General features: G+C 45.0%; 1 protein-coding gene across 1 annotated transcript; it reads right to left on the bottom strand.

The window, feature by feature from the left end:
• Positions 1-5,200: 5,200 nt before the first annotated feature.
• TNFSF9 (TNF superfamily member 9) lies at positions 5,201-8,087 on the bottom strand. Its single transcript, XM_036741744.1, has 3 exons — positions 7,740-8,087; positions 6,932-6,962; positions 5,201-6,392 (listed from the first exon to the last, which is right to left on the bottom strand). The coding sequence occupies exons 1-3, from the start codon at positions 8,085-8,087 to the stop codon at positions 5,944-5,946; spliced, it is 828 nt and encodes a 275-aa protein (XP_036597639.1). The 3' UTR covers positions 5,201-5,943.
• Between the last annotated feature and the right edge of the window lie 3,569 nt (positions 8,088-11,656).

The following is an 11,656-nucleotide window of genomic DNA, read 5'->3' as shown; positions in this document are numbered from 1 at the left end:
CTCTGATTCATTAACAATTAATGAGAAAATTGATATTACAATAAGAAGGTGGGCTATATTACAATGAAGGTCTTGGGGTACTGATCTGGATCACACAAATGTTGGTCAAAGGGACATCAATTTACACATCACCCATCTGGCAAAAGGGAAAATCAAGACTTTCCAGGCCTGCCTGAGCAAACACAATGAGCAGGAATACACTCACTAGCCCAAACTTAGAATTTCTTTTACTGTCTGATTAGATTTTGGCTTGGGTAAATAACTGCCTAACATTTCCCACATGGGATGGTTTCTGGATGGGGAAGTAGAAAAAAAGGAAAAACCTTGGTCCTAATACAATAATTAAGTATTAAATAAATGAGAGAAATGCTCACTTCTCAAAGAAAGAATTAAAGAAAGAAGGAAAAAAGGAGGAAAAGAAGAAACAAAAGAAAGAAAGGAGGGAGGGAAGGAATCATGCATTTATTAAAGGCCTACTGTGTGCCAGGCACTGTGACAAGTGCTTTACAAATTTGATTTCATTTGATCCACACAATAACCCTGGTAGATAGGTGCTATTATCTCCATTTTACAGGTGAGGAAACTGAGACAGACAGAGGTTAAGTGACTCGCCCAGGGTCACACAGCTAGGCAGTATCTGAGTTCAATTTGAACTCAGGTCTTCCTAACTCCAGGACCAGCACTCTACTATATCACCCAGATGCCACCTAGAGTATGGCTGTATGAGGGGAGAGAAGGGATATGTAGGTGTGTAAGAATATGAATATGTATATGTATATACACATACACACAAGAGATGTAAAGGTAAAAATGGTAAGATTTGATAACAGATTGGATATGTGGGGTTAGCGGGAGTAAAGAGTAAAGTTAAGTGACTCGCCCAGGGTCACACAGCTAGGCAGTATCTGAGTTCAATTTGAACTCAGGTCTTCCTAACTCCAGGACCAGCACTCTACTATATCACCCAGATGCCACCTAGAGTATGGCTGTATGAGGGGAGAGAAGGGATATGTAGGTGTGTAAGAATATGAATATGTATATGTATATACACATACACACAAGAGATGTAAAGGTAAAAATGGTAAGATTTGATAACAGATTGGATATGTGGGGTTAGCGGGAGTAAAGAGTAAAGTTGACACCAAAATTGTGAGCCCAAATAACCAGGAAAATGATAATCCTTTGACAGTAATAGGAAAGATGGGAAGAGGAAAGAGTTTGGGTAAAAGGTTAGTGAGTTCTGTCTTGAACCTGTTGAGTTTGTGATGTCTGTGGAAGTCCAGTTTCAGTTGCTGGTGTGGGGCTGGAGGCTAGGAGAGAAGTTATGGCTCTATAGATGGATCTGGGAATTATCTTCGTAGAGATCATAATTGAGTCCATGGGAACTGCTGGCATTGCCAAGTGAGACAGCAAGAAAAGAAGAGGTCTTGAGCCAGACCTTTAAGGGAACACTCACTGGTAGTGGGTATGACCGCCTGGATGAAAATCCAGCAAAGGAGATACAGAAAGTCATTATACAGGTAGAAGAATTTGGAAAGAGCTATATCATGAAAACCTAGAAAGATTACCAAGGAGGAAGAGGTGATGGACAGCTTCAAAAGCTGCATGCAGGCAGGTAGAGAATGAGGGGCGAGAGATGGCTCTTTTCATTTCCTGTCATTAGATTGTCAATCAAGAGATCTTTTGTGACTTTGGACAGGGCAGTTTCAGTTGCATGATGAGGTCAGAAGTCAAACTGCCCAGACTAGAGAAGGAGAAAAAAAGAAAGGGGGGGCACCTGTTGCAATACTGTGAGCTTAGCAGAGTAGAGAAGGAGAAAAAAAGGACAATAGCTAGCAGAGATGGTCATCATTTGTTTCAATTAATTTTTAGCTAATTCTAAGATTTTATAAATAAATCATCATATCACCTGTAAAAAGGAATAATTTTGTTCCCTCTTTACTTTTACTTATTCCTTGAATATTTCTTTCTTGTCTTATATCATTTCTAGTGCTACGTTAAATAATAGTGGTGATGATATGCATCTTTGCTTTACCCCTGATCTTTTTGGAAAGTTCTCTAGCTTTTCTCCATTACATACATTTAAAATATACTCTGTGTGTATGTGGGTGTGTATAGTATGTATATATGTATGTATGTATGTATGTATGTATGAATGTAGGGGTGTGTGTGTGTTGCATCACCTTGTTATTCACATGTTACCTCCACCATTAGAATGTGAACTCCTTGAGGGCAGGAACTATGTTTGCCTTTCATTGTATCTCCAGCATTTAGCACAGTACCTGGCACATAGTAAGTGCTTAATGAATACTTCTTGAATTGTTGGCAGGCACTTTGCTCAAATATGGATCTGACTAAAGTCTTTTCCTCTGGCTAAGGAGCTTCCTAGAACACCTAGGAGAAAGTGAAAGATTCAAAAATTATCAGAGCTGGTAGAGACCTTAAAAGTCACGAAGTCCAACATTATCATTTTATAGATGAGAGAACCTAGGCCCAGGGAAAAGGAAGAACTGGCCTGCGTCAGAGGTAGAGCCCGGAGTCAAGGCCATTTCTACTGGCTTTTATGTCAGTGCTCATAGACTCATTGAATTTTGGTCCCTAGAAGGAAACTTGACAAACAGAACATAGAATGTAAGAGCTGGAAGGGACCTTGATAAATGCAATATTCAGAATTACAACAGGCCACAGCACATCGAGTTAAAGTCACCTTTTTGCTGTTCTTCACCCACATTCCATTGCCCTTTTCTATGCTGTCCCTGAGGCCATCCCCAACACCTGGAGTGTGGTTCTTTCTTACCTTCATCTCTTAGTGTTCTTCAAAGCTCAACTCAAACAGCACTTCCTGCTACATAATGACAATAATAAAAATCACCATTGATAGAGGGCAGCTAGGGGCACAGTGGATAGAGGAGTCAGGAGGACTCATCTTCCTGAGTTCAAATCCGGCCTCAGACACTAACTAGCTGGGTGACCCTAGGCAAGTCACTTCACCCTGTTTGCCTCAGTTTCCTCATCTATAAAATTAGATGGAGAAAGAAATGGCAAACCATTCAGATATCTTTGCCAAGAAAACCTCAAATGGGGTCACAAAGAGTTGGACATGACTAAATGAAATCATTTATATAGCATTTTCAGGTTTGCAAATTAATTTTATACATATTTGAGCCTCACAACAACCATATGAGATGGGAACTACTTACAGATAAGGAAAATTGCCCAAGAAAGGTTAGGTGACTTGCACAGTGTCACACATCTAGTAAGTGTCTGAAGTCAGATTTGAACTCATCTTCCTTACTCTAGCTAGCTCCATCACTCTATTCACTACAAAGCCTAATAGCATTGTGAAGCTTCACCCAATCCTCCCCAGTGCTAGAGCCTCCTACAAAAATGACCTTGTATTTATTTTGCATATACATTTATGAGTGCATATTGTCTCTCTCTGAAGAAGATAAATTCAGGGATTATGATGTCAGGAATTATATCATTTTTGGCTAGTTGATTTCTAGAAAGAACGTTGAACCTGGAAGTAACCTCAAAGGTCTAGGCTAGACTCCTTAATAAAAGGATTTGTTCTGTGAAGTTTGGATTCAGCCAAAGGGTCTCACTTGAGGACCTAGAGGGTCACATGTGGCCTCAAGGCTGAAGGTTCCCTGCCCCTGGCTAGCCCAACCCCCTCATTTTGCAGATGAATAGAACCTTCCCACTATACCAAGTCCTAACCCAGTATTTGATACCCTTATCACCTCCTGCCCCATCACACCTTCTTTGCTCCACAGCTCAAGCCATAGGTTCTTAACTGTTCCTTGAATAACTAAACTTTTTCCTACCTATATCGGCTTCCCGCCCTCACAGTCGGTCAGCCAGTCAATAAACATTTATTAAGTAACTACTGCATCAGGCATGGTGCTAAGTATTGGGGATACAAAAAGAGGCAAAAGACAGTCCCTGCCCTCAAGGAGCTCCCAATTTAATGGGAAGATAATGAGCAAACAAATATATACACACATGTTATAAATAGGATAAATAGGAAATAATTAACAGAGAGAAGGCAGTAGAATTAAGAGAGTTTGGGGAAGACTTCCTGTAGAAGGTGGGATCTGAGTTGGGATTTGAAGGAAGCCAGAGAGGCCAAGAGAGTGGAGGAGGGAGAGCCTTCGAGGCATGGAAGGCAGTCTGAGAAAATGTCTAGAGCTAAGAGATTGAGTATCTTGTTCTTAGAACAGCAAAGAGGTCAACACTCCCCATTTCTGGAACAACCACCTCTCCTTCTTCCAGGTACTTGGACACTTTGGCCCATTCTGACCTTCTCTAGAAGTCCTCCCTAATCACTTTCTTTCTTCCTCTAAGCCCCTCCAGCTTTGCTTATAGGTGACCCATACCTGGGGACACTGTGCTGGAGGCTAGAGTCTTCTTCATTATCATAGGAGTCATCAGCACTATAAAAGCTAAGGTTTGTATAACGTCCACTATGTGCCAGTCTATGTGCTAAGTACTTTACAATGACTATCTCATCTGATCCTTACAACAACCCTTCCAGGTAGATGTTGTTGTTATTATCCCCATCTTATAGATGAGGCATCTGAGGCAAACAGAGATTAAATTACTTGCCCAGGGTCACACAGCCAATAAATATCTGAGTCAGGATTTGAATTCAGATCTTCCTGAGCCCAGTATTCTATCCACTCTACTCCCTGCCTGCCCCCAATACGTAATCTGCCCCCTACACACACACACACACACACACACACACACACACACACACACACAAATACAGGTACTATGGGAAGTTCCACAAAGCAGAATCCAGGTATGATGTTTCTGTCTCTTCAAAAGGTCAGCCATCCAGAGCTGAACAGAAGACAGAATACAAAGGCTTTGCTTAATTGTCTAGATTGGAAAATGATCTCTTAAAATCCCACTCTGCTCTGTCTGTCTAGTCCCTCATCCCTTCCCATCTTGGATTATGGCCGGCTGCTGTGACACTTATAGTATGTCAGAGCTGAGAGGACCCACAGGACAAGGAAAGTTAATAGAAGGGACCTTAGAGGCCAACCCCCTCCTTTTATAGAGTAGGAATGAAAGCCCTTGGTCGAAGGACCCTATTGGGTCCCTATCATACCCTATTGATCAATTGCACTCTGGAATCCTCCACAATCACGCAATGGACGAAGCACACAGAATGTTTTCCATGGGTCTTCAGGATAAGTCTTTATTTATTTCAGACACACCCCCAGGGCATGAGGGTGATAAATAAAGTAATTTAAAGTGCACTTGCCCAGAATAAATACACAATTAGAGATATAAAAGAGTGACTAGTGCTCTCCCTCCCCTCCTTGGCTTGGGGTTCCCTGGATTAGCAAACTCTTGCCCAAGTCTCTTCTGCCACTGAGAGGATGGGTGATCTCCAAGTACTTCACATGAAGGTCCCCATGAGGTAGTTTAGCATCCCTAGAAGCCAGCGGAGAAGAGGTAGCCTTTTGGCCCTAGTCCCTGGCCTAGGAATGATTACATAAATAAATAAATAAAAACTGTTGTTTCTACAATGCTTTCAGGTATATAGATTACTTCTCTCCCAACAATCCTATGAAGTAGGCAGTGCCAGGATTATATCCATTTTACAGATGAGGAAACTGAGGATCAGAGAGGAGCAGTGTCACACAGCAAATAAACGTCAGAAACAGGATTCAAAAACCAGGACTACTCTGCCACTCTACCCTCCGACACCCCCACTGTGAGGACCCAGAACCAGCATGGTTCCCATAGCCTTCTGTGGCCTCTTTCCGGGGCATGTTTGGACTTGCAGAGAACTGCCGGCAGTTAGGCTGGGTATTCCCCAAGGCTCAACCACAAAGTGGGGGGTCCCCAGGTTAAATAAAACAAGGGTATTTCTGCCCACCCCCTCCTCCATCTTCCGAAGAAGACACCACAGTCTCAGTTAATTGGTCACGATAAAAATGCCCCGGATGCAGTTAAGGGCTGTCCCCCAGGCACCCAGAAAAGGCCAAAGGTACTGGCCTCTGACACCAGCTGCCAATCCAGGAAGTCCCCCTCTGTGGTACTCATGAAAAGCTTGAGACGCTCCCTAGAATGCAGGGAGGTGAGGGAGAACTGGGAGGTGGTGGCAGTTAGAGTGCTGGAAGGTCCCACATCCAGAGAGAGAGTCAAGATGGCTTGATGTGTAGAGCTCCGAAACACAGAGACGTTCACGGTGCCCTGGCTGTGGGCAGGAACCATCACCTGCTTCAGCTTCAGGTGGGCATAGATGAAGTAAAGCCCAGAGACCCCAACTTCCAGCTCTCCTTTATCATCGTCATACTTCATCTGTGAGTCTAGCAACACCCCAGAATAACTCGAGTCGCTGTACCAGGTCAACGTCTGGTTCTGCACCAAGACTGTGAGGGCCAGAGGAAACAAAGTCAGTCTAGCTCTGGCTAGATTCCCAGAATCTCAATATCAAATAATGGCCAGAAGAGGTGTCAAAGGTTTAGTAATGGGGGTAGGGGGCTTATTTCAAAAGAGGCTTAGACATTTCTATGTCCTAACCGGGAAAGAGGCCAGGATTGGGAGGGAGAGAATCCCTCTTTAGTCTCTCTCACACGCACACACACCCCTCTGAGCTGGAGTGGTTTCAGAGCCTCACTACCCTTAAGTAAAAGAAGAAAGTAAGAGAAGAAAAGGAGAAGAGGTCATGGATCATAGGATAACAAATTTAGAGCTGGGGGGAGGGGCAGAATAGAAGCCATTGAGGCCAAGCCCACCCCCCATTTGACAGATAAGAAATCTGAGGTTACATAAGTAACTTGACCAGGGTCATATAGTTAATAAATGTCTGAGGTGCGATTTCAAACTGGGTTTTTCTGACTCTAAATTCAGTACCCTATTCACTACCGTAAGAATGAATGGGGGTGGGGGGGAGGGAAATTACACTTACCATCTTTCATCACCAGCTGGGCATAGGGGCCCTAGAAAGAAGAAAGACAAATTGAGTTCACCAGGATCCCCCTGGGAACATAGGGGAGACCTCTCTCCCTTTATTCCTTATTCCTTTAATACTCACCCCCTACAGAGAAAGAGAGAGAGAGAGAGAGAGAGAGAGAGAGAGAGAGAGAGAGAGAGAGCATCGGATCCCACTACTGCAAAACCCGTGATCAGTCAAGGCTGCCCCTCCAAACTGCTTCCCTTCATACACCCATCCTAGTGTCTCACTAAGTGGTGAAAACCCACTCTACCAAACTTCAAGAGGAAGAATGTCTGAGTCTTAAAGGGGGGCAGGTTGGATGAGAGAGGACGAGGCTGGGGAGGGTGAAAGAGATTGGAGGAGATGAGGAGGGATGTCCTTGGGGGCGCCTAGAATAAGAGATCCTTTGGGATTTTTCAATGCTCTTTTTTTGGAGGGGGGGGGAGTAAAAGGAGCACCGAGTTCTTTCCCTGCCAAGGTGTATTTGGGGTACATGGGTACCAGTGTCCTTTCCTGACAGGTTATTCAAGAGAGTTCAATGACACCAGGGTCCCTTCATGTGGGGAGCGACAGACTACTTTCCTCGAGGGAAGGAGTTCAAGGACACCCAAGTCCTTTCATGTGGGGAAGTAAAGAAACTACAGGGTCCTTTCCTTCAGCGGCAGGGCAGAGAGGGGAGGCAGGAATCCGGTGGTCTTTCCTCCGGGGAAGCAAGGACACGGCGATGCAGGACTGGGGTAGAGTGAGGAAGGAGATAAGAATGCCAAGGGCTTTCTCTTACCTGAGCGGAGACCAGGGGAGCAGAGAGCCTTTCAGAGGCAGAAGGTTGGGCAGGGTTTGTTCTTAGAGCAATGTAAGCAGCGACCAGGATTCCCGCTAGCAGCAGTAGCGCTGTCCACAGGGCCCAGTCGAGGGCACGGCAGGTGCGTACGGGGGACAGTGAGCCGCGGTCTGGGTTTTCTGGATCCGAAACCTGACCCATGGCGAGATCGGGTCGTGTTCCCCCTGGCCAGGGAGAGCCAGCTTTATTCTCGAGACCAGGAAGTGTAGCCTTCCGGGGCGGGGACCCGACTCCACACCCCCAATTCACTCCCTGCCTGGGAGGGGGTGGATCCTTGGGCCCGAGCATCCAGCTCTGGGCGGAGAAGGGGAAGTTCTTGCTCTGGGGGGGAGGAAAAGAAAGTGACCTTGCTATGGCGCTTTGGCATTAAAGTTCAAACACAGCCTAAGTTATTTTAGATTGTCTCTGTCTCTCTCCCGTTCAGAAAGAATCATAGAATCTATTCTATCTCCGTCTGTGTCTGCCCTCCTAGGACTCTCACCTCCGTTTATCTTTTCTTTGTCTGTGTCTCTGTCTCTCCTTATATCAGTCATCCAGTCTCTTTCAACCCTCTCACCCAGGAGAGGTAAAAATTTAACAACTGGCTCTTGGGGGGAGGGGGTTGTACAAACAACATACTTTAAAATTTAATCTGCATTAACATTTTCTCCATCACTTTCTTAAGTCTAGACAATCAACAAAACAATAAATCAAGCCTTGATTTGGAACATTTGCTGATTTTAGAGTTTCAAATGTTTATCTTGAAATTTAACAACAGGCTGGTTCCCCACCCCAAGCCCCACTCCGACTCTAGGGTCGTGGAATCTCCAAGTCCCTAGGAGGGAGGGGGACAGAATGGAAGCTTCGGAGAAAGGTAGGGGAGTATGGGGGTAGGGATAACGCAGCTGAGGGCAGGACGAGAGAGGAGAGATTTAAGAATCTCTCTTCTTGTTACTGTGTTTGCCTTGAGGGCCAGCTTAGATCAGGCTTCTCTCCGAGTGAAGTTTGAACTGCAAGAATCAGTCCCTCAGTGAGCCACGCCCCCTCCAGCCCGCTCACAACCTCAGTCTTCCTCTAGTCAATCCCACCCCTACCCTCCTCATACTCGGATTTGATGCCTTAGTCTGATCTGCGGAGCTGAGTGGTTCCATTTCTGGGCCGCGCCTCCGACTCTCCTATGGGATCTTTTCCAGCTCTTCCTCTTGTGACGCACACCATAGCCACCACCCCCCAAGTTCCGTAACTCACCACCCACCTCCCTGCCCCAGACAGTTCCCATCAGGGCCGAGGTCTGCTGTGAAACTGGGGACTCCAAACTAGAAATCCCCCTGCTTGGAGAAAAGGGAGAGTGGGACCAAGGGTGGGTGGAGGAAACCCGGTTTCCCCTTTGTCTACCCTGTCACCCACATCACAGGGGTCAGGTGGCCTAAGAGGTTTGCCCATGAGAAGGGCCTCTAGAGAAGGAGAAAGATTCTTGAGGAAAACCGATGACCCGGCATCTACTAGATCGCGCTGTGTCCCAACGGTAGCTACTGTGAATGCCTGAGTCTAGCTCATTTCCCTCTAAGTGCTGGGAGGCCAAGAACAGAAAGGTGGTGAGGACCCCAAGGACTTCCAACGAGACCTTTCCTTTGGCAGTTTGATAAAGCCTATGTACCCCTTCTAGGAATAATTTTTTAAATACATAAATGCATAGGATTACAAAGGAAACCAACCATATGGAAGTATAATTGTCAAAATACTTTTATAAACAAGTTTATGAATCCACCATCTAGCTGCACCGACCTTGTAAAGAAAATGGGAAGGGGGAAATTGTTCATTTCTAGCTGAACTGTGTATGAAGGAATCTGAATGCTCTGTATATGGTAAATGGGGGTTTGTGCATCTGTTGAGTGGGTCATCCGGACCCATATGTTCCTCATGTAGCTGTGATTTGTAATGTTTTTGTGCTATGTGTTTGCTGTGCATGGAGTTCATGTGATTCTGTCTGTTTGAGTGCACATCTGTGTGGTTTGTGGTTGTTGTTGTACAGCCTTCATTTTGGAAGAGCACCAATGACATCACGGGTGAAATCTTGATTTTCCAGTGAATTGGATTTAGGTGAGGCAGTGCTTCGAAAAGTCATCAGCCAGTGGGTGTGAAGCGTGTGTGCTGCATGTTTCCATTTCTATGTGTTTACAATATGTTGTGGAGCATGTGGTTAAAGTGTGAGTAGAACGGACTAAGTGTGGAGCGTATATTTATATAACAAGTCTGTGTGTCTCTGTATATCTTTCTACAGTTCATGGGACAATTTATTCAATAAGCATTTATTAAGTGCCTGCTATATGCTAGACACTATATAGGGTGTTCCTAACACCTAGACACATAGGCAACTGATGGCAACGTGGAGTTATTGCATCCAGTTCGTGTGAATCTTGCAAAGCACATCAACCTTTGCATTACAAATGATGGAAATCATATGGAAGATGTTATTTGTTAATATTCCAATTAAATAAAAATTTCATTCATTTCATTTCTTGAAAATATGCATTTTTGCCTATGTGTCCGGACTTTAGGAACACCCTGTACAGTGGCTACAAAGACAAAAACAAAGCATTCCCTGTCTTCAAAAAGCTTACCTTTCATTGCATCTCATGTCTGTGTTTACGGTGTGTGTGTGTGTGTGTGTGTGTGTGTGTGTGTGTGTAAGAAGTATGTGTTTGTGGCATGTATATAGAGGGTGTATATGAAATCCTGGGACTATCAGTGTTTCTGGAGTGCGTGTGTGCTCTGTGTGTTGATGCCAACCAAGGAGAGCCAATTGTTAAATTTTCAGTGTGAACATTTATGCCTCCAAAATAGGCACATGTTACAATTCAGGGCTTGATTTATTATTTGCTTGGTTTTTTCTAATTGTTATTTAGACTTAAGGAAGTGTAAGAGAAAATATTATAATGAAGAGAAATTGGTATGTGTATCTGCATGTCATATGTAGCTGTCATGTGTGTATGTGTGTACATATCATGTGGCTATGATGTATGTCTGTAATTATGGCATTGTGTGAATTTGCAGGATGTGCACATCTTGTCTTTTTGTAGATGGTTTTATAAATGACTGGGTCTCCTCCCAGGACTCATCGTGAGGGGCCAGACTTAGGAAAGAGAAATTCCTCCCCCACCTCCCCCATCCCCAGGGCTCTGGGGAATTTAGCCTTAGTGACTAAACAAGGGGGAGCGGAGATTTCCTCCTGATTAGTGTTCCTGGGGACTCTGGGGACACCTCCTTCTCACTGCAGTCCTGGGATTATAGGTAGGGGCTGACAGGATGCTAATGAGGGAGGGTGCGTCTCACCTCAAACCAAAGGAGGAGGGGGTAAACAAGGGAAAAAGAGGGATTGCAGGCCACATAGCTCCCACCCCTTCCCCTCCCAGATTCCCCTTCACTGAGGAATCTTAATGCATAGAAGGCATGCTTTGAGAGAGCCTCTGCTCCCCAAGGGGTCACCTCCCTCCTCAGCACCCTGGCTCGGGACTTTCCAGAATCATCCAGGAATCCCTCTCCTCCCCATCCCATCTGGGTAGTATGGGAATTTCAGGAAGAAAACTCAGAAGTTCATACTATACCAACTACTTTCCCACTCCACTATTTTCACCCTCTTGACAGCCTACCAGGGGTGGGGAACCCCAAACAACTCAGAACCCAGGCATCTCCAGTCCACCCACCACAAAGAAGAGACTCAAGCATCTGCCTCCCCCACCTCTACCACCCTCACCCACCTTTCATTACCAGCTCTCCACACACACACACACACACACACACACACACACACACAAATGCATAAAATAGTCAGTGATAAAGGATCACCTTTACCCAGAGGAGATCTAGCCAGGTATCCC

The sequence above is a fragment of the Trichosurus vulpecula genome, chromosome 1 (assembly GCF_011100635.1).
Source record: "Trichosurus vulpecula isolate mTriVul1 chromosome 1, mTriVul1.pri, whole genome shotgun sequence".
NCBI lineage: Eukaryota > Metazoa > Chordata > Mammalia > Diprotodontia > Phalangeridae > Trichosurus > Trichosurus vulpecula.
The sequence above is the reverse complement of the archived record's forward strand: the minus strand, read 5'-3'. Positions and strand labels throughout refer to the sequence as shown.